This window comes from Carlito syrichta, unplaced genomic scaffold (genome assembly GCF_000164805.1).
Source record: "Carlito syrichta isolate Samal-C Ts95f unplaced genomic scaffold, Tarsius_syrichta-2.0.1 Scaffold310316, whole genome shotgun sequence".
Lineage (NCBI taxonomy): Eukaryota > Metazoa > Chordata > Mammalia > Primates > Tarsiidae > Carlito > Carlito syrichta.
In genome coordinates this window covers 8707-36024 of record NW_007254412.1, presented here as the reverse complement: position 1 = coordinate 36024, position 27318 = coordinate 8707, and the positions used below count along the sequence as shown (strand labels likewise).

Below are 27318 nucleotides of genomic sequence, written 5' to 3'. Positions count from 1 at the left end.
AGGGTTTAAAGGCAATCATTGATTAAGTTTTCATGGATTAAAGTTTCTGGTGGGTGGGGGTCGCCCCTCCCACATCTGACTTTGTGTATAAAAGACCCGTTGTAACACCCAATAACACACACGCATCGCGTCTGCACTAGACCAGAGTCCAGTCTCTTTCTTTCTCTCTCTCTCTCTCTCTCTCTCTCTCTCTCTCTCTTTCTTCTTCCTCCCAATCGCCATTGCCGTCTCCACCTTTGGGGTACACTGAACCCAGCTGGAGCTGGTCTCCGGCACTCTGGTTGGGAAAACAAATTCTCCAGAGTCAGTGCTGGCGATGGCCTCTTTTAGGAGATACAGTTTTAGGGAAATGGTCTCAGGAAAGAGCACAGATGTATAGTCAGATCACATGTTATGTAACAGCTGTGACTGATGTGCTGGGTGGGTAGATCATCCCCCTTGGTGGGATGAGAGGGCTTTTACATGTCTTCCAGCCAGGTCTCAAGGAACGTGAGATGCCCTTGTGTGGTGACTCCATCCATTGACTCCTTCCCCACCCACGTCTCAGACTTGAATACACTATATGAGAACATGGGCCCTCTGAATGTAGTAGAGCAGTTCTTTCCATGTGAGGCCAGGGCTCTGTCTGGGTGCTGGATGGGTGCACTCTGGACATTTCCTAGTGGAACAGAATCTGTCCCCAGGACTGCCTTTAAGTCTTGCCTGTCATTTCTCCTTCAGTCCTAGCATACCTCTGATATACTCCATTGTCACCTAGCGGCCAGAGGTAAGACCACACATCACAGACACAGGCAAGTGCCATGGGGAATTTTGTTTGGTTGTAGGATTGGAACAGGGCCTGTTTCTTTTTGATTGTATACTGCAGGGGTTTGGGCTGTTAAATGGAATTTAACATGGGAGCATTGGCTGGGCGTGGTGACTCAAGCCTGTAATCCCAGCACTTTGGGAGAGCGAGGTGAGGGATTACCTGAGCCAACGGATTTGAGAACAACCTGGGCAACTTGGCGAGACCTCATCTCTCCAATAAATAAGAAAATTAGCCGAGCATGGTAGTGTGTGCCTGTAGTTCTGGCTACTTGGAAGTCTAAGGTGGAAGGATCACCTGAGCCCAGCTGGTTGATGCTGGGGTGGCCGTGAACATCCTCTGCACTCCAGCCTGGACGATGGAGTGAGACTCCAACTCAAAAACAAAAACAAATGAACAAGCAAAAAAAAAAATGGGAGCATCACTTGCTTTTCTTACAGTTAAGCACACTGAACTAGGTTTAAATCGCCACACAGACTTGGGGAAATGGTGAGTAGGGGGAAGTGCCTCTCCAAGCACTGTTTCTGGTAGTACGAGTTCTCAGTTTGCCCAGATATAGGGAGAGAGAAGAGGGATCTCTGGGGACTCGTCCTTCAACTGTTTCAACTCCAGGCTTGGGGCTGTGATGGGACCAAGGGAGGACTTATTGCTGTGGCCAGCTGTCAACTTGTTTGCAGCTCGCTTCTCCAGGCCCCTTGGTCTAGAGGAGGTTTAGCTTTGTGCTCCTGTGGCAGTGGCTCTCCCTGCACTCTGTAGGACTCTTCCTAGTGGGTGACATCAGGGGAAGTGTCTACATGTGTCTAGTACCAAGCTTTCAGCAACCCTATGTAAGTTGGAGAGTTTCTCCTTACTTTCCTGCTTTTTTTCACTTTTCACTTACAGAGCTGGGAGGTTCACCTTTGATAAAGGCGAGTAGCCCAGTGGAGCACTTGCCCTCCTCATGCTCTTTGTCCTTTCTGTAGCACCCCTCTCAGTCAAGCAGTAGTGTGCTTGGTTCTAGGGATGAAGTGGTGACCATGAAATGACCTGATTCTTGTCCTTATGGAAATTGAGACATTACTTGAATTATTATCTGACTATATATTAAGTTGCTCTGAAGAAAAGGTATATAGTACTCAGGGAAGAAAAATTGGGTTGGGTTTGGCCCGGTTAGGGAAGTCAGGGAAGGCTTCCTGAAAGAAGGAACTTTGGAGCTGAGGGCTGTAGGCAGAGTTGGCATATAGTGGCAGGTAGAAGTAGGGCATACTCCAGGAACTGGCAGAGGCCAGGGCAGCTGGAACTCAGAGAGAGGTGAGAGGCCAGACCCTGTAGGACCTCTCACACTTTGGGAAGGACTTGGGTCTTCATCTCCAGATCTCTGGGAAGCCATCAGAGAACTCACTGCTGGTGTTGATATGACTGAGTGGAGAACTGACTGGAAAGACAAAAATGGATGTGGAAAGTCCAGAGAGAGAAAGTGGCAGTTATCCAGGCCATTGGGGTGTTTGGTTAGGGGTTTCTGATAGTGATTGGAGTAAGGAGCATGGAGTAAGCAGCATGGAGATGTGCCTAGGGGTAAAATGGACACATTGAGGAGTGGATGTGGCACATGAAGGAACCTGTCACGTGGAAGGATGACAGGTGGTGTCAACTTGAGTGTAGAGTGAATGGTGGCACCCTTCATCACACTGGGAATGCGAGAAGAAGCCCTTGACTGACTCTTCGGGGGGAAAGTAGGGAGGGCAGAGAGTGTTTGGTTTTGTGGGTATTGAGTGTTACCTGGGGACAGAGGTGTGGCTGAATTTGCAGTCTCTCAGGGCGCTTGTCCATCTCTCAGTGTTCAGTTGTAGGTCCTCCTAGGGAACTCGCGGATGTTCTACCTGGAAGCCTCCTTGCATTTCTGTGCCCTTCAGGTCTGTATCACAGGCTTTGAGGGATACTGTGTCCAGCCCTGTCTGGGTACCCTTCGTATGTTATGATGTGAAGTCATTCATGAATAGTTCCAGAATTGTTCCAAACACAAAAGTGATGAGTCATAAAGAGGAGGTGTAACTGGTGTTTCAGGAAGGACGAGATTAACACAGCTGAGGGGTTGGTGTTCTTGTGCTTTAAGCAGCCACGTGGCAAATATTGTTGCAGGTTTCAGCTTCAGCTGTTGTCTTTATGACCTGTAGTCCCTTTCTAAGTCCAGATAGAAAGGTGTGACCGAGCAGCAAAATATCTTCAGGGTAGTTAATACTTTGGTAACTTTGGAGGTCACAGAAAGACAATAGCTGCATCAAAATGCATTATCATTGTAAGGTTAACTTAGTCCTTCATTCCGTTAGGAAGGAGTAGTCAAGCTGTGCCTAGAATGAATCATGCAATGTGCAGAGTACCTGTGTGGGGTATTCACTGGATTCTCACTCCCCAACCCACAGGCTGATGGCTTCTGTCAGATGACATAGCTGAGACTTTATGACTAAAACAGGCTTTATGGTGTACACATGTGGGCATTTGTGTGTGTACATATATGTTAACTTTAACCAAGGAGAAAAAAGGAAATGACTTGTGGTATTACTGGAAAAACTTGCATAAAATTAAGGTAGATTCTAACTTCAGAAAATTATGATAAACCTTGTTTTAATGAAAGAAGGATCATACTTGGGTTACATTCTCTTAAGCTCCATGCAGGTTAGTATCTGCTGAGACAGAGTCTGACAACTTCAGGAGAAGGGCACTTTCCTCTGGTCCATGAGTGAGCAGATGGCTTTGGAAGTAGTCAAGGCTGAGACTTCCAGCCACGTCCATATCCCTTAATTCTTGGTCTCCTGGATCAGAGAGGCAGAGCTTACCTATTCTGGAGAGCACATCCTTGGTCTCCCCAGGTACTAGCAGTTGTGACTTCTCTCCACTCTGGTTAGCATATTCCTGCAACTTACAGTAAGTTCTCCACATACAAACCTTCAAGTTGTGAACTTTCAAAGATGTGAATGTGTGCTTGCATGTCCAGTCTTGTAAGTTAGTTCATGTGTCTGATGTACATTCTTATGTGCATGCAAGGTACTGTACTGTAAGATTAAAAACATTTTCCTTATTTTTAATTTTGTTTTGTTTTTTATGCATTATTTGTGTGAAAAGTATTATAAACCTATTATAGTACATTACTATGTAGCCAATTGTGTTAGTTGGGTACCTAGGTTAACTTCGTTGGATTTATCAACAAACTGGACTTCCGAATATGCTCCCGGAATGGAACTCATTCATATGTAGGGGACTTAACTGCTAATATCATAGACTCTGCTTGGCCCCTTGCTGTGTTGTGCACTGCCTGAACAGGAGATGGCGTCTTACCATGAGCAGGGTGCCACGAAGCTGGCATGTCTGGCACCAGTGCCAGACTCCCTCCTTCCCCTTCCTCTTATTGGAATGTGTGTCAGATTCCTCTGTGCATCAGCGGAAGCTGCTGAAATAAAGTTTTGGGTGATTATCTGCATAAGACACCACCAATTCTATCGTGTTAATAGGTAAGAAGTAATGTATTTTGGGTAGAAAGTTCTCTTTGTGAAAATACCAACAGCCCCATTACAAAGTGGGCAAAAGATATGAATACACAGTTCTCAAAAGAAGACATACGAGCAGCCAACAGATACATGCAAAAATGTTCAGCTTCACTAGTCATCAAGGAGATGCAAATTAAAACCACACAGATACCACCTAACTCTAGTTAAAATGGCCATCATCAGCAACTCAAAAAACAACGGATGCTGGAGAGAGTGTGGCAAAAAAGGGAGCACTTCTACACTGTTAGTGGGAGTGTAATCTAGTGCAGCCTCTGTGGAAAACAGGTGTGGCGATTCCCAAACGTTCTAAAACCCCGCAATCCCCCTATTGGGAATATACCCAAAAGAGCTCAAATCGCTCTTTAAAAAAGATACCTGCACATAGCATTGTTCACAGTAGCAAGACCATAGAACCAACTGTGCTGCCCATCAAAAGAGGACTAGATTTTTTTTAAATGTGGTATATATACACGATGGAATATTACACAACCATAAAGAACAAAATCATGAACTTCACAGCAGCCTGGATGGACTTAGAGTCTATAATATTGAGTGATCTTCCACAGAAACAAAGAACTGAGTATCACATGTTCTCACTTATGAGTAGACCTTGAACAATTATCATAATACTATAAGAAAAGAATTGGCAGTAGTGGGAAACTGCTGGGACGGAGGTGGGGTAGTGGGATTGGCAGTAATGGGAATCTGCCCAGGGAAAAGGGAGCACACCTCATCAGCAAAGGTGTTGCATCATGAACATTTGTATACCTAACCTGAATTGTAACTCACATCTTTAAAATAAAAAATTAAATGTTAGAAAAAAGAAACAAAAAACATTGGAAACATTAAAAAAAATTACTCTTTGTGATGTCCTTATTCTCTCCAGTAACATAGAGAGGGTTTTCTCTTTTTTTTTAACATATTTTAAAATTGTGGGGTGCAGTTAAGGGTTAGGTATACAAATATGCATCATTCAGGCACCCTTGTTGATAAGGGGTGTCCCGCGGCCCCAGACAAATATTGACTACCGATAGTCCCACCACCCTTACCCTCCCTGCCCCCCCCATAGATTCCTACCACTGTCAATCCTTTTCTTATAGTATTATGATAGATGTTCAAGGTCCACTTATGAGTGAGAACATCTGATACTCAGATCTTTGTTTCTGTGAGAGATCACTCAGTATTATAGACTCTAGTTCCATCCAGGTTGCTGTGAAATTCATGATTTTGTTCTTTTTTAGAGTTGTGTAGTATTCCATAATGGGGTGAAGTGGTATGGTGTTTCTACATGCTACAAGGATCTTAGTTCACAAGTCTTGAGTAAGTCACAGGTTCCCATCTTAGTGGCTGTGTGCTTTTATGTCAGTTCTTTAACTTCTGTGAGCCCCCAGCACAGGTGTTCGTGCTTACCTTCCCTGAGTCCACTACTGGAGGAATTCTGTATTATAAACGAATAACCCAGACTTGCCTAGAATGAACTGTGCCATGTACAGAGGGCCTTTCTAGGGTGTTCACTGGATTCTCACTTCCCAACCCATAGGCTGAGTATTCTGTCTGATGAGATAACTGAGGCTTTATGGCTATCACAGGATGAATTACATATCTGATCTATGGTGGAGCTGGCACTTGAGCCTAGGAACCATTGGGGTTGAGTGGGGGCAAGGACTCGGTGTTGTTCAGCCTGGAACCAGCACTCTAGAGAATGCAAGTAGAAAAGGGAGGTTCTCCTTGACTAGCTTGAGATACTGCCCCAAAGTTTGGGGAATGGACTTTGAACACACAAGGTGATAGGTGTCCACTGTAGCTTTACCAAAACATTCCTCAATTAAGCCTGAGGTAAGTTCCTGTCACTGGGATTCTCGCCCTGCCCAGCTGTCTTCACCAGCCTGCAGCCCAGTGTTGACTCCAGTGGCCGTGACCCAGTCTTCCATCAAAGGAATTGGCCTCTTCCTTGGCCTCATGGGGCCTCCATGGCTTCTCAGATTTGCAATGTGGCAGGGTGTGTTCTGTGCCACTGGAAAGTGAGATCAGGTCATAAGGTAGCAGGCCCTGCTTCTGGATAAATGGTCCTCCTGTGCAGAGGCTCCACAGAGGTCCTGTTGTGGGGTAGCAGCCACTCCCTAATCATCCTTGGCAGCTGCCCCAGCAGTGTGGCTGCTCAGATGAGTGCTGGGAGCTTTCCCAAGCCTGGCTTGCATTTCACCTTTGTCCACTCTGTTGAGGTGTGACTGTCTGACTTGAGTCATTCTTGCCTATTGGGGAGGCACAGGAGGATTGTTGGGTGGGGGGACAAGCAAACCTGTTGTTATTCTTGGTAAAAATAGGAATGTGTACAACCACACTCAATGGGCACACATCTTGGGGCTCTTGGAGGGCTTTGTCTTCCACTCTAGAATATTCCTTCTCTCGCTTTTTTCATTTGCCTGCCTATGGCCTCATCTGTCCTTACTCCCCATGGTGTTCTGATTTCAGATGCATCTGTTTCTTTCTTGACTTCTGAGAGAGAGCCTCAGCCTGGGTTGGCTGGTTTTGATAGATGCCTGAGTCTTATGCCAGCAACTTTTGACTTTTTGGCAAGGACTATTTCATGAAAGTGACAGAACCAGGGAGATGGTTGTTCTTCTCGACCCCATGTACCTTCCTCTTTGAGGCGGGGCAGAGTGTTTTGCACAGCAGGAGCTGCTGGTCTCCATGCAGTAACCTGAGCCTCAGGTCTGAGAAAATAGCATGGCCCATGCTTAGCTCTTCCATTAGCAGCCACTGCTGAAAGGACACTGACTGGGTTTGGGTTTGTACCTGGTGCCCCCCCCACATCTATTTAGCACACACTGAGCAGGATATGCTACCAGGTCCATGGAGAGGAAACAAACTAAAAATGATAGAAAGAAAGGCCAGATCCCTCACCTTGAGGGACAAATCTGGAAGCTAAGAAAGAGCAGTAGTGAGAATCATGGATGCTTTTCTTCTAGAAGGTTTAGTTGGCCTGTGAAGCTGGAATATATGCCCCTCCTCTGTGTCTCATTAGAGCCAGGCCCTATTGCCAGTTGTGCCTTCTGTTTTCCTCCTCTGAGAATTTGAACATAATGTCATTTCCTCTTCAGTGTATGTGGGTAATTTGAATGATTAACCTAATTTGCAGGAAGGCTGTACATGGAATTAAGTTAAGCACATTTGTACTGAGCAACCATATCTGTCAGTACACTTAAAGGTGCCTTGGTGGCTTCATACCCTTAACAGAAGTTGAAGGCTCAGGAAGGATCATTGGCTTTTATTACTATCTTAAATGAATGTTTATTTTTTGCATTTGGCAGGGGCCTCTGAGAATTTTTGTTAGAGATACTATGTGTGGAGTGTGTTTTTAAACTCAATACAGAACACATCCAGGGCTTTGTTTTCCTGGTGGTGGTAGAGGTAGCCCACCAGGAAAATGGGTCAGGTGGGACTTTGTTGGGCAAGCTGGCCACTCTCCTCTGTAGAGAATGTTGGAGCTCTGCTGTCCTAGAGTCAGAAGAGGAAGGCTGAGTGCTCCTATGCTGGGGAATGGGGCAGTTCCCAGCCTCTCCTTCTAGCTTTCCCCTTGCTTCCTGCCTAACGTAAGCTTTCATTGTGGGTTAGACCTAGGGGAAGGTGTCCTTGAGTCAGACACTGGGCAGCTGCATTGACCACACAGAGGGACAGTGGCAAGGCAACCTGCTGGCTGTGGATACTGAGGTTGGCTGTCTGTGACCCACGCATGTTAGATGGAGATGGCAGGACTCACTGTGTACTTGAGGAAGTAGAGCTAGAACTTGCATTGTTCAAATAAATAGTACAAAAACATTATATGATGCTGTGTGTTGTTAATAAGTATTTATTATTTTGTGCTTCTAAATGGACCAGAGCAAACCTTTTGCTGTCATTTTCACAGAAGGAACAAGAAGGGCAGCAAATCAGAAAGCATATTTACTTTTAGTAATTTCTGATTTTTCTTTTTCTCTCTAGATTTGTCTTCAGTGAAGTGGAAGTTTGCAGATTCCTTAAATGAATTTAAATTTCAGTGCATAGGAAATGCAGAAACAGATGATGAGATGTGTATCGGTAAGTCAAAATAACATTCGTTGTTTGTCATAGCGTCCACCATCCTAGCAAAGCCTTTCTCATGGGATGGGAACTCTCTAAGGTTAGTAAAGATGAAAGCCCACAGTGAAGAGGCAGAGTATGTGAGGATGGAGCTGCTCTGGTCTCCCTGAGCTCTGGTGTTGCCTTCCTCAGCCTCCGACATGCGGGAGAAAGACTGAAGTTGTGTAGTAGGGCTCTCTCTCCTCTCCACCTGCCTTTAGTGCTGTTCTTCTGGCTGGATTTGCGACGTCCTTCCCCACCAACCCCAATCCTAGCAGCTTCAAACTAAAGTAGAACACAAGTAGCTGAGGAGAGAATTAGATTGGAAGTTGCAAACTGGAAGCTCATAGGCTGAGATCAGAATGCAGCCCAGTTTTTTTGGCTCTCATTTTAAAAATTGAATGCCATATAAATAAATTTATCTAAAGTTCCAGTTTTTGAGGTTGTTTTGAAGTTCAAGACTCTATTCTGTTACCCCACGTTCTGGCCTGGCAACAGCTGACTGAGCTTTGTAGCTGCCACTGCCTTGTGAGAGGATGAGGAGCTCACTGTCAGGTCCACCGTGGCCCTGCCTCTCCCTCTGGTTTCCTTAGCCAGAGGCTGAGATGGGTCGCTGCTGAGGCCCACACCGAGCTGTGTCACTCTTCATACCTGCCTCCATCTGTAGGGGGCCCCGAGCACCAAGGATTTGCCAGCATCTTGTCATTGTACCTTGTTCTTCATACATTGGGCATCTCAGTTGACTCCATTAAATGGGCAAGAATTGAGAAAGTTTTACTGAATTAATTAATTCTGCAAATGCTTATCGAGTTCCTGCTGCAACACAGAGCACCAGGTTCTAGGGTTGAGCACAGGCACTTGGGAGCCAGCTGAGAGCAGGGAAGACATTTCTTTGTAACTCGTGAATGTGTGGATGCTTTTTCCAGAGTCTCAGGAGTCCCGAGTATCCTCAGGACTGTTGCACTTAATGTTTATGGCCTTTGTAAATTATTCAGGTAGAGTCAACTGCCTGCATCTGGGTATCATGCTGCGAGTTGCATTCCATTAATAGCAGCCTTAGGAATCAGAGAGGAGGAGCCCAAGAAGAGGCCAAAGATGTGGTCTCTAACACCAGCAGCACTGTTTGTTTAGTTCTGGCACCAAAGAAAAGGCTGGGTTCTGACACAACCCTATGACAAAGGTTGAGGAGGTTGAATCCTGGACTGGAAATCCTTTAGCTCCTAAGTGGAACTCTGCCCTTCCAATCCGTGGCTTGGGAACCTGCCAAAAATCTCACCAGTCCTGGGTACTCTCAGGTCCGGCAGGCCTTTGCCTTGAAGAAATCCTTTGCTAGCTAGCATGCCAGGTAGAATTAACCTGCATTTCTGAGTCATCCATAATGGTTAGTGATTAAGAGATAAAGGGAGTCTTGGGAACCTATTGACTTTAGGTGTCTGCATGCACCAAGGAATTTGAGACCATACATAATCATCAGACCTGGAAAGGCTCCCCAATCACTATCCCCCTACCTCATGTCCCCCTTCTCTTTTCTAGCAAGGTCTTTGCAGGAGTTTGCCACTGTCCTCAGGAATCTTGAAGATGAATGGATACAGATGGTGAGTATGTCCAGGGAGTAAGGAATGTGTTATCAGAACTGGGTTCAAGTCCAGAGTATGCCATTTGAGTGCTTTGAGCTCTTGTGCAAGCCTCATATTTGTAGGTTTTGAAGCCTTTGTACATGGCAAAGGATTGCCCTGGTGGATAACTTTAGACCTGCATCGTTGTTTCTCTAAAGATTCACTGTAAGATCTGTAGGTAAGGTATATGACTTAAGGGTAGATCTTTTGAATTATTTCACTTTTGGGGACCTTAGATTCTCTACCAGCAGAATGGGAAAGAAGGTGCCCTACTCCGTTCCTTCCTCCTTCCACTTTATTAAACCTGTTCAAGAGCTCTTTGAGGGCAGGACTCTTCTTCACTTTTAATTCTGACACACCTAACATGGTGCTTGCTACATAGTAGGCACCCAGTAAATAAGCACTTAGTAAATGAAGGTAACTGTGGGAAGCTCTTCAGAGAGAGGCACTGTGCAAATATAAGATTCAAATGCTGATCCCTGGGATTTTGTGCTAGGATATTCTGGGTATGAAGGAATGAGAGATTGTCTATCCACAGGAAGCTCCTTTGCATATTCCCCTGGACTCCTCAGATCCCACGAGTGAACCTTGGTTTGAGATCCTCAGCTGGCTGCACACTGGCTTACTCCTGGGAGGGCCTGTCTCTGTGCAGCAGCAATACCTCAGGAAGATTCCATCAGGGTGCATTTTCTTCTCTTCCCCTACTCATGGTTTCAGCACTGCATTTACCAAGACAGTATGTAGTCAAATACTTCATGTACATTTTCTCTGTTAACCCTCATGATGATGCCATGAAGTGGTATCTATATTATCTCCATTTTCCAGATGGAGCTATTGAGGTTTACAGAGGTTAAGTAGCTTGTCCAGGATCACACAGTTAAGAAGTGGTATTAACTATGTCTGGATAGTTAATGAACCCGAGTGCACAGAAAATGTGGGCATTTCTTCAAAATGCCAAACACAGCAGAAGACTCTTGCCTTCTGCCCTGTGGAGAGAGATTCTACCTCTCCTAATGCTCATGGCCGGTGCCTGAGCCAGGATCAGGAGGGTAGTGGTGGCAGCAGCAGGGTGGGTGGTGGGTGGAAGCAGCAGAAAGCTTGTGTGTTTGTGCACGTGCTGGTGCCTGAGAAAGGGAAATCATTCTTTTGAGTCTGATTCTTGGCTGTGTTCGTATTTGGGTGTGGGGGGTGTGGTGAACAGATCACCAAGAATACCCTGCAGATTGCTATGGCCTGTGGTAAGGGAACAATGACTGGATTATACTTTCAGCTTGCCTCTGCAATTTTATTATTAATGTCAGTGAATTGAGTTTCTACATCTGCATCTGAGTATCTAGCCTTCACAAGTCCCCTCTCTGCCTCCTTGCCCTGTGACAGCCTCATCATCAATTTGGCCAAGTTCAGCAAAGCTGCACCTTCTTTGGAAAGTGTCCCTGACTCCCTAGGTTACTTGGCTACCCTTTGTATTTTCTTAACAGCCAGTCCAGGTTCTAATTCTACATGTACCACTTTGTGTCCTGATAATTGCTGTACTACACAGTAAAATGAGTTCCTCAAGGGCAGGGAATAGGCTGCTGTATCCCCAACATTGAGCAGAGTGTTGGAATTGAGTGAAGTGACAGTCACAGACTCTTAGACCCAGTGGGACTTTATTCTTCATCATCTGCAATTCTCCATTTGACAGGTGAGAAAACTGGTCTTGGCAAGGCTAATATTAAACAGTAGTAGGATTGGGATAAGGACTTAGGTGTCCCAGTGCCCAGCTGAACAGTTGAATGTTTCTGTATTTTAACCATCTGCTTTGGACTGGATTCTCAGTCATGGATGCCCACTGGAATAACTTGGGGGGTTTAAAAACTAAGTCTAGAGATTCTGAGTTCTGAGTTAATCAGTTTGGAGTGTGGCCTTGACACTGGGGTTTTTTGTTTTGTTTTGTTTTGTTTTTTTGAGTTGGAGTCTCACTCCAATGCCCAGGCTGGAGTGCAGTGGCATGCTCACAGCCACTGCAGCCTCGACCTGCTGGGCTCAGGTGATCCTTCTGCCTCAGCCTTCCAAGTAGCTGGAACTACAGGCACACGCCACCATGCCTGGCTAATTTTTTGATTTATTGTAGAGATGAGGTCTCACCAAGTTGCCCAGACTGGCCTCGAACCCGTGGCCACAGGAAATTCTCTCACCTTGACCTCCCAAAGTGCTGGGATTACAGGCTTGAGCCACCACACCTGACTGACACTGGGGTTTTTAAAAGCTTCCCAATCTCACTGTGCAGTTTGGGTCAAGAACCACATCTCAAGGGGCTTGGCACAGTTTTCTGAGCTTCAGAGACTTGCATGTGATTTATGGAAAAGATGTACACAAGTGAACTGATTAAGCAATATCAAATGATGATAAAAGTCAAACAAGTGAAATAACATGGCAAAACTCCAGTGTTAAAATGCACCCTTCTAAAATAAGTGATCTCAAAATCGAGAAAACAGCAAATGGGAATAAATGTGGAAGATTGACTTCTTCTGTCCCTCACGTTGTCCAGTCAGTTCTTTATTGCCCCCATCTGTGGCTTCTGGCGTTTACTCTGTTAGCTTCATTACGATGGGCATGCATGTGATTTAGAAAAAAAATAAAGCTTTGTTGCAATGAGATTCCTGAAATAATTAGTTGAGCAAAGAATGACAAATGAATGACTTTAAGGGAAAGATTGTAAACTAATGTATTTCCTTAGAAAAGACCAACAAAACTCTGAGAGGAGGGTAGTTGGGTTACACTGGTTGTCAGAGAATGTCTCCCTAGGGGGGTGACCTGGAAACTGAAGCCTTAATAATTGCAACTGGAGTCACTTCTGTTTGGGAGCAGAGTGTTTGAGGGAATAGCCAAGTGCAAAGGCCCCGAGGTAGGATGAGTTTGGTATGTGTGAGATGCCATGGAGTGATAGTAGGCTGGAGTGCAGGACCTGAGGGGTGAGCCCTGTGAAGTAGAGAGGCAGTCAGTGGTCAGGAGGCACAGATGCCTTGCCCTCAGTCCAACCCAGTTCTGGTAAGGCAACACAAAATCAGGCTTGAAAGGTTCTTATGCCACCAGATGTCCAGAGGTGTTTTTTTGTTGTTTTGACATAGACTCAGTATTGATTTACTTTACCTATAATTTGGGTGAATGAGCATTTACAAGATGCTTAGCTTTCACCTGAAGCTTGAAACTTAAACCCTGCTCTGTAGCCAATTCCATTCTATCTTCAGGTGGTTGCTTAGTTTTAGAGGTCCTCATTTTTACTTTTTAGAATCAATATTAATCGTGAACAGGAAGAATATTATGTTTTGAACTGATGGCTATGTTTTAAATTGACATGCTGTTAGTTTCAGTGTTGTGAACAGTTGACACATACCATATTGCTTACTAGAATTTTATTCTCAGTCATGGGGAGGCAGCTCATGACAGAGCTGTGATAGTTTTTTACTGATCTTGAGTTTATGTCTTTTTTCCCCTCCTCTGGTTTTCTTCACCAGATTGAGAATGCCAGCAAGGTGCTCATCACTCCCTTAGCGAAGTTTTGAAAGGAGCAGATCGGAGCCGCCAAGGTGAGAATTTTGTGAGCCTTATCCTTGGATTTTAGGGTGGGAGGTCTGGAAAACCCAACACTTTCTCTAGAAAATCTTTAGGAAAATCAAAGCTCACCTAATTCAGACCATCTTTTTAGGAAGAGAAGCTTAGAGTCTGACTCGTCAGTTCTTCACAGGTGACTGAAGTACGACGTCTGAGTGGTCACCCAGAGCAACCATTCTAGTATTTTGTTATCTTATTGTTTTGTGCTAGCTCACAAGTCATCCAAAGGTAGAAGAAACCACACCTTCTTTGTGTTAGCTGAATCTGTGTGCTTGAACAGTTGACTGTGTTGGACTACACATTTGTTGCTTTTATGGAGTGGTATTTATTGTGGAGATCTAGGACTCCCTGTTTAAAGGGAGACAGCTGGTACTTATGTGTTTTGCTGATTTTTATTGTACATGGAAATAGGCCCTCTCTTGCCAGTTCTTTAAATTTTTTAAGAGAAACTGAAAATCCAGTGTTATATGAAGTGTTGTCAAATAACTTAAGAAAATATATTATACATTATGCAGGTTAAAAAACACTTCAACCCAGAGGTCACCATTTACTATCACTGACCGGGAGTCAAAACTTGGCTTATTCTAATGTGTTCTTGAAAGCCTGCTCATTTTTAAAAGGTAAATTCTCCAGGGTTCTCCTGCCCTGTGATAAGTCACTAGGAAACTCTAGCCAGTTTGACCTTCGGTGAAGTGTTAGAAGTCACCTACAGGGGAGATGCTTTCATTGGAATCAATGTGCAATATTTTCTTTCTGTTTTTCTAAAACTGCAAGTCATGTCAGCTGCAGTCCTTGGGTCGCCTGCAGGGGGTTTGAGCAACCTCACCCTCTTACTTGTAAGTACAGTATGCATTTTACTCAGTTGCCAAGTGAGGTATTCCTCCTCCAACCACAGCCCCAACACACACGCATATATGCCCCTACCTAAGTACATTTGCTTTCTGGAAATAGATATGATTAGAACCTGAAAAAGATAATGTTCAGTCAAGGTCTTTCAGAGGGATGGCTGGGTATCGTTTGAAGGAGGGACCAAGACAAATATTTTTCTCCCAGTTTTGCAACACTTTTCTACTAATTTTAGTGCACACATTTGTGAAGAAGTGGGAGTTCATGGTTATTATCAGAGATAAAGGAATGTATAACCTGAAGAAAGTCTTGTTCCACTAAGATTTTGTCCATGACTTAGAATAGCCCAGTGATGGCTGAGAATACGTTGTGCATGCTGGCAGGCCTTCCCACAGAGGCCCCAGGACCTGTGCTTCCTCCTCCTGCGCATGCTGGCAGTGGCTTCCAGAGTTAGAAAGAGGTTTGAGGCAGAGGCAGAACAGACCTGTTTACTCAATCATCTTTTCAGTAGTTACTTCTTAGCACAGATGCCTCTCACTTGGGCCTCTTGCCTCACTCTGGTCCTGGGCTTACCACAGTTACCATGGAAGAGAAGCAGAAGTCAGGGGGCTCCCTTCGCTTTGAGAATCAGTGAGCTTAGTGACAAGAGTAGGTGCTTTTTCTCAGGGGATTATAGATAGTAAGTCATATAAGAGTAAAAGAACTTAAATAAAATAGTCACTCACCAAAGCATATTTCCCATTATGCATACTCTTCTCTCATTCATTAAGTTGTTAATTATTAAATAAATTTTTGATAACTATTAGTCATTAAAGGATTTGTTGACATTTGGGATGATTCTCATTTCTCCCCTTTTCTCATTTTTTCCCAGTATACCCTCCCCACCACCCGCATGCCTGTACTTTGTGTCATAGCATTATGAAAATTTAAGAGAAAGCAGACAGCAAACCCACTAATAGGCTATCTAGGGAGTGGTCTCAAGCATACATAGGAGCCACCAAGTTCTCTTTGCTGGTTTTGGGAGTGGTCAAGTGGAGGTTCTGAACTCTGCCTGTGTGATGCTAAAATTACTCCTTCTTCCTCCTCCACACTCTGGTGCTGCTTCAGTTGCTATAACAACCTGTTGCAGAGTGCTCAGTATGAAGGTTGCCAAGAGGAGGACTCTTGAGCATTTCTTGTGCTAATGTGACTGCTCTGCAGCAAGGGTGACCCTGGAGCTTGACATAGTAGTGTTAAGAGTGGGTCTAGAGTTATACTGCTTGTGTCCAAATCTCACTTCTGCCATTTGCATGTAAATTTAGGGAGCTTACCGAACCTCTCCATGCCTGTTTCCTGATCTGTAAAATGGGGATAATAATAGAGCTGACCGCATAGTTATCATGAGAAAAAAATGTGTTTTTATATAAGTGCTTAAACAGTGTTTGTCCTACAGCTATTTGAATCTGAGAACAGTGTGTGCCATATAGTCGTTCGATGTTAGCTGTTATGTTAGATACACACAGTTCATTCATTAAACAATGATGTGCTGGCTCGCTCTTGTGCCAGTGCTGTGCTGTGTGCTGGCATTTGGTCGAGAACAAGGTGGAACAAGGCTGGGGAAAGGACATTAGACAAAAGGATGTGAATGTATAAGGGTTACCTTTGTGGCACATCGGACGTGGAAAGCAAGTGCTGTTCTTGACAAGAGGAAGTAGGATTAGGTGATTAGCTTATCACAACATTACTGACATGTCTTGAGCACTACCCATGTGACAGGCAGTCCTCTAAGCACTGCATGTGCTTTATTTCATTTGATCCTAACAATCTTATGAGCAGGGGTTGTTTTTATTTTTATTTTGTTATACAATCTTTGAGCTGAAAGAAGAAGCCTGAACAATGATCTCATCTAGTCATCCTCAGTTTATAGATGAGGAAATTGAGTCCTGGAGAGGGTGGCAATTTGTTTCAAGTCAGTTCATACGGAGTTGGGCCAGGCTTCTAGCTCTGTTCTTCATCTTCTTAACCACTCCACAGTGGACTCTTTGGAAGGTGAAAACCATCTTGTGTCCTGGGTAACTCTGGGTAACACCACCCTCCCATCTCAAGAGCATTATCTGAATCATCGTGGAGTTTTCTCGCAGAGGTCTTGTTGCTGTTTCCCTTCCTCTTTACTCTCTTCTTTAACTTTGGCTGCCCTCTGGAACATGGGGTATGGGGTGCAAGTTGCCAGAAAGTCACAGAATGCCAGTGACTCATGTTCCCTGGCCTTTCCTCACCTCTGGCCAGCTGGTCTATCCTGGCACCAGGGCTCTCCATTTTATGGTTGCTGATAAGGCTGGCAAGAGTGGATAGATGTGAGCTGTGGTTGGAGTTGGAACCCCAGCTCAAAGTGGTTGATGAAGGAAAAAATTGCTTGAGTCTGGTCTCTTGCCTGCACCCTTGTCAGATTTGAAGGCATGATGTTTCCTCAGGATTTTTTGTTGTTTGTTTCTGCATGCTTCATTGTTCTTGTATGTGAGCAGTCTTTTACGCAAAACTCAGATTTGTAGAAATGGATCTGTGTCAGCTAAAATGAGTATATGGTGATTCTGCCTACTCTGTGAGGTATATTCCTGACAAATAGTGTCCTGACATCCTGATACCATGGGAGCTTGTCAGGGCTCCACATGACAGCTTTTTCCACTCAGAGTGTCCTGCCCCAGGGCATTTGCAGGTAACTATTCTCCTGCTCTAGAGGGCTCACTCTGCCCCTTCCATATTTAGTGGGTCTTAGCCTACATATCCCCTCCCCAAATGATGCCTTTCCTGAAGGTCCTATCTAAAGAATCTCTTTGATTGTATCCTGTTCATTTCCTTTGTAGCACTTGCAGCAGTCTGTCATTTTGCTATTATTTGTTTACCAGCAAAATGTGTTTCTCTTTGTACTAGAACATTCCTACCATGAGGATATGGACCACTTTTGTCTTACATTTCCAGTGCCTGAAGTGGAACCTGACACAGAGTGGTTGCTCATTATAGGTTTGTTAAATGAATAGAGAGATGTGTCTGAGCTTCCTTATCTGAACAGGCAATTCCCCCCAGGCAGGGGAGTTGCAGAAAAATAACACCGTGGGCTCCACATGAGTCAAAAGTGGGAATGATGCATCCAGTTAATAAATCTGATCCTGTTTATCAGCCCACTGCATTCTTCCCAGTCCCCTTGCCTGCCATCCCCATTGAAATTTGGAAGGAAGAGAGACTGCTTATGACAGTTTTTCTCAAGTGTGGGGGAACATGGACTTTGTAGGTAGATTATCCTGGGCTCACATCCCAGCTCTGTCACTCTCTATGACTTTTTATAAGTTAACCTCCCTGGGTCCAAGTTTTCTTATCTCTCAAGTGGGGGATAAAAATAGAAGCTAAGTGACTCAGTGACTTGGTGGGAGAGCAGGGATTAATATGTTTATTATTATAATACTTTTATTTCTTTTTTTTTTTTGAGTTGATTGGGGGTGGGTGTCTTAGTTACCCAAGCTGGAGTGCAGTGGCATAATCATGGCTCACCACAGCTTCGACTTCCTGGGCTGAGGCAATCCTTCCGCCTCAGTCTCCCAAGTAGTTGGGACTAAAGGTGAACTTTACCATGCCTGGCTAATTTTTGATTCTTCATAGCTATGAGGTGTTGCTGTATTATGTAGGCTGATCTTAAACTCTTGGGCTCAAGCAATTTTCCCTTCTTAGCCTCCCAAAGTGCTGAGATTACAGGTATGAGCCACTGCACCTAGCCTACTTTTTATTTTATTTTATTTTATTTTTTAGTAAACATTTTTTATTGTAAAATTGTGGGGAACAATTAAGGGTTAGGTATACAAATGTGCATCGTTCAGGCACCCTTGTTAATAAGGGGTGTCTCCCCATCCCCAGACAGATATTGACTACCATTAGTCCCACCTCTCTTCCCCTCCCTGCCCTCCCATAATTTCCCACCAGTCAGTCCTTTTTTGATAGTATGATGGTAGATGTTCAAGGTCCACTTTATGAGTGAGAACATGTGATACTCAGATCTTTGTTTCTGTGAGAGTTCACTCAATATTATGGACTCTAGCTCCATCCAGGTTGCTGCAAAACTCATTTTTTTTATAACTATGTAGTATTCCATTGTGTATATGTACCACATTTTTTTAATCCAGTCCTCTTTTGATGGACAGCATGATTGGTTCCAGGTTCTTGCTATTGTGAACAATGCTGCAATAAACATTCGTGTGAAGGTATCTTTTTTATACAGTGATTTGAGTTCTTCAGGGTATATTCCCAGTAGGGGAATTGCAGGATCTTATGGGAGGTCGATATTTTGAGCTTTTAGGAATCATCACACTGCTTTCCACAGAGGTTGCACTACTTTGCACTTCCACCAACAGTGTAGAAGTGTTCCCTTTTCCCCACACCCTCTCCAGCAACTATTACTTTTTGAATTATTGATGATGGCCATTCTGACTGGAGTTAGGTGGTATCTCAGTGTGGTTTTGATTTGCATCTCCCTGATGATTAGTGAGGTTGAACATTTCTTCATGTGTCTGTTGGCTGTTCGGATGTCTTCCTTTGAGAAGTGTCTGTTCATATCTTTTGCCCTCTTTATAATGGGGTTGTTTGGTTTTTCTTCTCAGCACGTTTGAGTTCCTTGTAGATCCAAGATGTTAAGTCTTTGTCGGACCTGGAGTTGGCAAATACTTTTTCCCAGTCTGTGGGCTGTCTCCCTGCTCTCTTGATGGTTTCTTTGGCTTTGCAGAAGCTTGTCAGTTTAATGAGATCCTACTTGTCTATCTTATCTCTTATGGCCTGTAGGTTTCGGGTTTTGTTCAGGAATTGGATGCCAGTTCCAATTTCCATAAGGGTACGTTCTGCGTTTTCTAAGGTTCTTATGGTTTGAGGTTTTACATTTAGGTCTCTGATTCCTTTAGAGTTAATTTTTGTGTATGGGGACAGATAGGTGTCTTGTTTGTGTCTTCTGCATGTGGTCAGCAAGTTTGCCCAGCACCATTTACTGAATAGGTTCTTCTCTCCCCAGAGGTAGGTGGTGGAGGCTTTGCCGAAGATGAGTTGGTTGAGAAATTGAGCTTTAGCCTCTGGAATCTCAATTCTATTCCATTGGTCTATATGCCTGTTTTTGTACCAATACCAAGCTGTTTTGATGATTGTAACTTTATAGTAAAGTTTGAAGTCTGGTAATGTGATACCACCTGCTTTGTTTTTATTGCTGAGGATTGTTCTGGCTATTCTGGGTCATTTGTGTTTCCATATGAATTCCCTATTGTTGTTTCTAGGTCTGAGAAGAATGTTGCTGGTAATTTCATGGGTATTGCATTAAATCTGTAGATTGCCTTAGGTATGATGGACATCTTCACAATGTCGATTCTTCCAATCCATGAGCATGGGATATTTTTCCACTTGTTTGTGTCGTCTTTGATTTCTTTCAGCAATGTTTTGTAGTTTTCATTGTAAAGGTCTTTCACGTCTCTAGTTAGGAAGATGCCAAGGTATTTCATTTTTTTTGTGGCTATTGTGAATGGAATTGTGCTTTTTATTTTGGTTTCTGTTTGTTTATTATTGGTGTAAAGAAATGCGATTGTCTTTTGAACATTTATTTTGTATCCTGAGACTTTGCCAAAGTCCTTTATCAGTGTAAGGAGGTTTTTGACAGATTCTCTTGAGTTTTCAAGGTATGCGATCATGTCATCTGCAAAAAGAGACTACTTCACTTCCTCTTTTCCTATTTGGATACCCCTGATTGCCTTCTCTTCTCTGATTGCTCTAGCCAGGACTTCCAATACTATATTGAACAGGAGGGGTGAAAGTGGGCATCCTTGTCTTGTTCCAGTTTTCAGGGGAAATGGTTCCAATTTTTGTTCGTTTAGGAGTATGCTGGCTGTAGATTTCTCGTAGATGGCTTTTACTATTTTGAGGTATGTTCCCCGTATGCCTAGATGTTGAAGGGTTTTTATCAAGAAGGGGTGCTGGATTTGATCAAAAGCTTTTTCTGCATCTAATGATATAATCATGTGGTTTTTGTTTTGGCATCTGTTAATGTGTTTAATTACACTTATAGTTTTACAGATGTTGAACTAGCCTTGTATCCCAGGCATGAAGCCTACTTGGTCATGATGGATGATTTTTAAGATGTGTTGTTGAATCTGGTTTGCTAGGATCTTGTTGAGAATTTGAGCATCTATGTTCATCAAAGATATTGGCCTGTAGTTCTCTTTCTTGTTGGGTCTTTACCTGGTTTGGGTATCAATGTGATGTTGGCTTCGTAAAATGATTTGGGGAGAGTTCCATTTTTTTCAAATGCCTGGAATACCTTCAATAGGATTTGTATCAGCTCCTCTTTAAATGTCTTGTAGAATTCTGCTGGAAAGCCATCTGGACCAGGGCTTTTTTTGTAGGTAGTTTTCTTATTATGTAGTAAATTTCCTTGATTGTTATAGGTCTGTTTAGGGTCTCAATTTCTTCTTGTTTCAACCTAGGCAGGTTTTGTGATGTCAGAAAGTCCTCCATTTCCTTAAGGTTTTCAAGTTTGTTTCCATGCAAGTGTACATAGTAGTCTCTAATAATCTTTTGTATTTCTTCAGAGTCAGATGTGACTTCATCTTTTGTGTTTCTGATTGTGTTTATTTGGGCTTTTTCTCTCTTTTTCTTGGTCAGTCTAGCTAGGGGACCATCAATCTTGTTTATCCTTTTGAAGAACTCGCTTTTTGTTTCATTGATTTTTTTTTTTTTTGTATTATCTTTTTGTCTTCTGTGTCCTGGATTTGAGCTTTTATTTTGGTGATCTGAATTCTTCTGCTGAAATTAGGGTTTTCGAAGTCTTGCTTTTCCAGCTTCCTTAGGTGGTTTGTTAGGCTATTAATTTGTTCTCCTTCCATTTTCTTCATGTGCGTTTGTAGGGAAATAAGTTCCCCTCTTACTACAGCTTTCATGGCATCCCAGAGATTTTGGTAAGATGTTTCTTCATTTTCATTTGTTTCCTAGTACCTTTTAATCTCTGTTTTGATTTCATCATTGACCCAGGAGTTGTTTAACATCATGTTGTTTTGTGTCCATGTCTTTGTGGGCTTTAGGGTGACTTTGTTGGTGTTGATGTTTATTTTTATTCCACTGTGGTCCAAGAAGGTACATCGTAAAATTTCAGTTCTTTTAAATTTGCTTATTCTTAATTTATGATCAAGTATGTGGTCAGTCTTAGTGTACGTCCCATGAGGTGATGAGTACAATGTATATTCTGTGGTCTTTGGACGGAGTGTTCTGTAGGTATCAATTTAGTCTGTTTGGACAAGAGTCACATTGAGGTTTCAGATCTTGTTGCTGATTTTTTGTCTTGATGATCTGTCGAGCGTTGTGAGTGGGATGTTGAAGTCCCCAGTTATGATGGTGTTGGAGTAGATATCTCTTTTTAGTTTACCTAGAAGCTGCTTTATGAAAGTTGGTGCTCCTATGTTGGGTATATGTTTAACATGGATATTTCTTGTTGATGGATTGAGCCTTTTATCATTATGTAGTGGCCTTCTATATCTTTTTTGATTTTTACTAGCTTGAAGGGTATTTTGTCTGAAATTAACATTGCTACTCCTCCTTTCTTTTGTATTCTGTTTGCCTGAAAGTTTGTTTCCCATCCTCTTTCTTTGAGTCTCTGAGAGTCCTTTCTAGTGAGGTGAGTCTCTTGAAGGCAATAGATTGTTGCCTGATGATATTTTATCCATTTTGCCATTCTTTGTCTTTTCAGTGGTGCATTTAGTCCATTCACATTTAGGCTAATAATTGAAATGCAAGAGTTGATCCCTGTCATAAGGTTCTTACAGAGTTGTTGTTCCTGTTTGTTTGTTGTCATTCTTTGGGCTTTGGAGTTGGTTCATGTGTGTTTTTAATCTTTTGCCTGTACTCTTCTTAAGAATGTTGTTCTTTTTTTCCTTTTCTTCTATGTTTAGTACTTTCTTAAGAGTTTCTTGTAGCGGTGGTCTGGTGGCAGCATGGGTTCTTAGGGATTGGATATCTGAAACAGATTTCAATTCTCCCTCACTAATGAAGCTTAGTTTGGCTGGGTAGGTTATTCTTGGTTGAAATTGTTTATCTTTTAGAAATTTGAAGAGAGGGCTCCAGGCTCTCTTAGCCTGAAGGGTTTCTGTGGATAAATCTGCTGCTATTCTAATTGGTTTTCCCTGGTAGGTAGTCTGGCCTTTTTCTCTTGCTGCCTTTAGGATTTTTCCTTTTATAGCTATTTTGTTTAGGCAAATTATTATGTGTCTGGGAGTTGGTCTTTTCATTTGTTGTGTTGCAGGGGTTCTCTGAATTTCTTGTGCTTGAATTTTTGCATCACTGATGAGATGAGGGAAGTTTTCTTGAATGATTTCATGAAATGTTTGTTCCAGTGTGTCCTCTGACTCTCTCTCTGCCTGAGGAAGGCCAGTTACTCTTAGATTGGGTCTCTTGAAGTAATCATTCATCTCCTGAAGGTTTTGTTCTGACTTTTTAAGCTTCTTTTCTATGTTTTTGACAGTGTGGATTAGTTCTGTATTTTGGTTTTCAAGTTCTGAGATTCTTTCTTCTACTTGACTAATTCTGCTTTCCATGCTAATCAGTTTATTTATTTCCATCACAGTATTCTTTACTGCTGTTATTTCTGTCATCAACTCCTTCCTATTTTCCTCTTGTCTCTCCTCAATTTTTTTAATTCTCTCTATTAATGCCTTGATGTCTGTGTTTGTTGCTTGTGACCAGTCATTCTGGGGGCTCTTCATTGGTTGTGGTTGGAAGTCTGTTTTCTCAGTGTCTGACCTCCCAGGGGGTCTGTGTGAGCCCTGTGTTCTTCTTTTGGTTTTGCTTCATTTGTGCAGATTTTCCCTCCCTAATTTTCCCTTCCCTCCACTTCCCCGTCTTCTTTAATTCTGTTATTCAGGGGTGGAGGTGTTTCCTTTACTTCTGTTTGTTCAATCTCCTATTCTTCGTAGTATATTTTCTCTTGCTTTGTCAAGTTCTGGAGTTGGACTGTGGGTTGAGGACAGTGCTTTTTGTAGGTTTGGGATTTAATTAAGGGGGGAGCTGTGATTCAAAAATCTCTCTGCAGATCCTGGTGTTCGCCAACAGTTGTATGGATAATCTGAAACCCACGTCCCACTGCCTTGGAGTCTGTTCATGCAGTGGGGTTGTAGGTTTACTCTCTGAAAGCAAAATGAGGTTAACAGAGAGGAGAGAGTGGAGCAGGCAGTGGGGGGGGTGGAGAGAGAGAGGAGTGAGAGGGAAAACAGTTGAGTTTACCGCCTAGTAAGAGAAAAGAAACACAAAGACTGAAACAAATATGAAGAAAAACAATAACCATGACTGAAATCTAGCAACCATATAAAAATCTAAAACATACCATGATGCTAACGTACACACTGATCAACCTCCTTATTGGTGTGCTATTCCTTTATTCAACGATGGAATTTACAGAGAAATAAGAAAAAAGGAAAAGGGGGGGAAGAAAAGAAAAAAAGAAGAAAAAAGGGGGGTGGGGAGAAGGGATAGATTAAAGTCAGTAGACTAACAGAACCAGTCAAGCACACTCTGAGACTTTTCGTTTTAGTCCAATGTCTTTTCACCTCTGATTTCTAGCTGTCTTTGCAGGCTGGTAGAATTGTTCGCAGTTTTAAGGTCAGTTGCCCCTGGCCTGCTGTGAAGAACAGTTCAGATATGGGTCCCCCGCCCAGTCTATCACTGAGATCTGGCTTTTTCCATTTTTCAAGTGGGATTAGCCTCTGCCATTCCGGTTTTGATGTTATTACCTTGGTTCCCCAGCAGGTGGTGCTATCCCACGTTACAGTCCAGCCGGGAGGGAGCCTGCTAGGATCCGCCACCTGCTGTGGCAACTTCACCGGGGGAGTTCCACAGGCCTTTCTCTGGGCTAGGGGCGTGGTGTGGCAGCAGGGATCTCAGAAGATCCTGCTTGCGGGCCTTCATGGTCTGAAGTCGTGGGTTGCTTCAGGCATGAGCTGGAAATGACTGCATCTGGCGGTATCCGCAACTGCAGGAGCAGCCCATTCCCGCCGCGGCGACTGCAGGAGCAGCCTGGTTCCTCACAATATACGAGTAGCGACGGCGGGTGAAGGTGGCGGCTGAGCTCCCTGTGGAGAGCAGGCTGCGGAAGCTGGGGGCTGCAACCCCTGGGAGAGATCTAGGGTATTTATGGGTGTTTTCTTTCGCAGAGGGTCTCACAGACCCAGCCGTCCCTTCACCATCTTGCCAGAAGTCACCTACTTTTCATTTTAAAGGGAATAATATTAACTAATAAAAATTTCCCAAAAGGGGGGAAAAAGTCACGTATTATCCCATTTGTTGAACTCAAGTGTTGTCATTGAAGTATATTCCCTTCTTATCTTTGTCCATATGTAAACACACTCTATGCAGGATGCATCAAGTTTGTATGGTGCTATTATTATTTTTCTGTCTATCATGAGCAGTTTTCTGGTGACAGTTACATTTATTGGATGTTCCATTGTCCAATGATCCCAAACCCTATCCTTGGGAAGTGCTTTTGCTGTTGCTTCTTTAATTTTTGTTTTGCTGCATAAATGGTTCCATAGTGGACATGTTTTTGAAAATAATATATTTTTTGACATACTCCTCAACTTAAAAACCCAATATGATATTATTGTGTCAAGGGATATATATATAATATACATGTATGTAATTTTATTATACATAAAATTATATGTATAGTTTTAATTTGTACAAATTAGTGAAGTGTAAGCGAAAATTAGTTGCATGTATATATTGCACAGTGGTCAAGTCAGGGAATTTAGGGTGTCTGTTACCTACTACAATGCATTTTTTTGTTAACTATAGTCATCCTACTCTGCTATCAAACATTGAATTTATTCCTTGTATAACTAAGTGTATACTCGTATTTTGTGAGGAACTAAGTGTTTGCATTCACATGTCTTCATTTTCCTCCTTCCCTCACTTATCCATACCAGTTTGTTATCTATCTTTCTGCTTTCTACCTCCCTGTAAACAAATTTTTAGACAAATATTTGTCTCTTGGTGCCAGGTTTATTTCAAGATGATGACTTTCAATTCCATCTATGTTGCTGCAAATGTGATTTCATTCTTTTCTTTATGGCTGAGTAGTATACTGTTGTGTATATATATCACATTTTCTTTATCTATTCATCTGTTGATGGACATTTAGGTTGATTCCATATTTTGCTATTGTTGTGAATGCTGCTTAGGCATATAGACTAAAAAGTGTTTTTTGAACACTATTAAGGCAGATCTAGCCTCAGTCTAGACTTGTTCCATTCAAGCTACAGGCAGATTCCTTCTTTGGTATTAGCTTCATAAGAAGACTCCTGCTTCTTCTGACTTTGAATATCCTTATAGTTAGAAACTAGAAATTTCTGTGTCATATTGGAGTTCTTAGAGTATGAGTCCTGGCATTGCCATGATTAAATACTGGTGTTTACTTCTTTTCTAGCATTGTACTGGTGCCCCTATGAGAGACAAATGCTCACACCCATGGGGCTGGTGATGAGTGTGCATGATTTAATGGGCATTATCTGAAAAGTAGGAGCCAGGTTATCTGCTGTGTTATGTGCTCTGAAGGAATGATGAGACTATGAAGCTGAGGAAAGAGATTTTGAGAGAATGAGGCAGGTTTTATTCCTGTGGCCTTTTACTCTTTTTCTTTCCTCCTCTTTTTTGCTAGGAAGCCAAAAAGAAGTATGACAAAGAGAGAAGTATTGTGACATTTTAGAAAAACACTTGAATTTGTCTTCCAAAAAGAAGGAATCTCAGCTTCAGGAGGTAAGAAACTTTACTAATATCCTAAGCAAAATGTTTAATTTTTACATGGTGCTGTGTATATATGCTGGTTGCTCTTTGCCAGCAAACTTACAGTTAAAGAGACCTTGGATACCAGGAGCTTGTTCCCATCCCTCATCCAGTGCCTGAAGCTGGGACTGCCTTGTGTTCTACCCACCCTCCCCACCCTGTGGCTCTCCAGCCTGTCAGTGGTAGAACATTCACTGTTGGTCAAGAACACCACCTCCTTTTTGGGCAGCCTTAACTGCTAGACTGTACTTCTTTATATTAGACTGACATCTCTGTTTCTGTTTCTCTCACCTTGCCCTTATTTCTGTAACAACCTTACCTTTTGACTTCCTGCCTTATATTGGTGATTTAAAATGTTAGCACGTGACACAATTTGATCATCCTTCCTTAGTATTAATTTTTTCATTATTTCAACCAGTACTCAACACTGACCTTTTTCTTTTTTCTTTTTTTCCAAAGCAGTGTTGTATTGTCATGTATATGTTTTGTGCTTTGGTAACCCTGTTCCAGAGAATAAATTCTTAGACTGCCCCTGGTATTTTTGAATGTGAATGTGCACATTTTAAAAGTAGTTCACTTGGAAAGAAAAATCCACATTGCAGTCATGGAGCTATGACCATGGGGATTTTCATGGTAAGAGAGTTTATGTTGCTCAGAGACAGGGCAGTCTCCTAATGGAACCCCAAATTTGGCTTCACAAATGTCATCTTATTTAACCCTTAACAATTTTCTTGACTTTTCTCATGATATGTACCGAAGAGAGGCTGCTGTGGCTTCCAGGCTAGCTCTCATTTTTTATTTTTATTTTTAGAGATTTTATTTTCATTTGCCCAGGCTGGAGTGCAGTGGTGTAGTCATGGCTCACTGTAACCTCAAACTCCTGGGCTCAAGCAGTCTTCCCACCTCAGCCTCACTAGTGGTTGGGACTATAGGTGTGAGCCACCACAACCCCCCTGTTATCCTTAACGTTTGTTTCTTTTTGAGCACATTCTATGCCAGTACTTCTGATAGGTGAAAGTTT

General features: G+C 42.8%; 1 protein-coding gene across 1 annotated transcript in view; it reads left to right on the top strand.

Moving 5' to 3' along the window:
• LOC103270821 (rho GTPase-activating protein 26-like) overlaps window positions 1-26271 on the top strand; it is a 53004-nt gene extending 26733 nt beyond the window's left edge. The window contains exons 2-5 of the mRNA XM_008068329.1: window positions 8308-8403; window positions 9958-10019; window positions 13538-13609; window positions 26173-26271. Of these exons, the coding sequence (XP_008066520.1) occupies window positions 8308-8403; window positions 9958-10019; window positions 13538-13585 (206 nt within the window). The 3' untranslated portion in view covers window positions 13586-13609; window positions 26173-26271. The remainder of the gene's footprint in view (window positions 1-8307; window positions 8404-9957; window positions 10020-13537; window positions 13610-26172) is intronic.
• Window positions 26272-27318: the final 1047 nt, after the last annotated feature.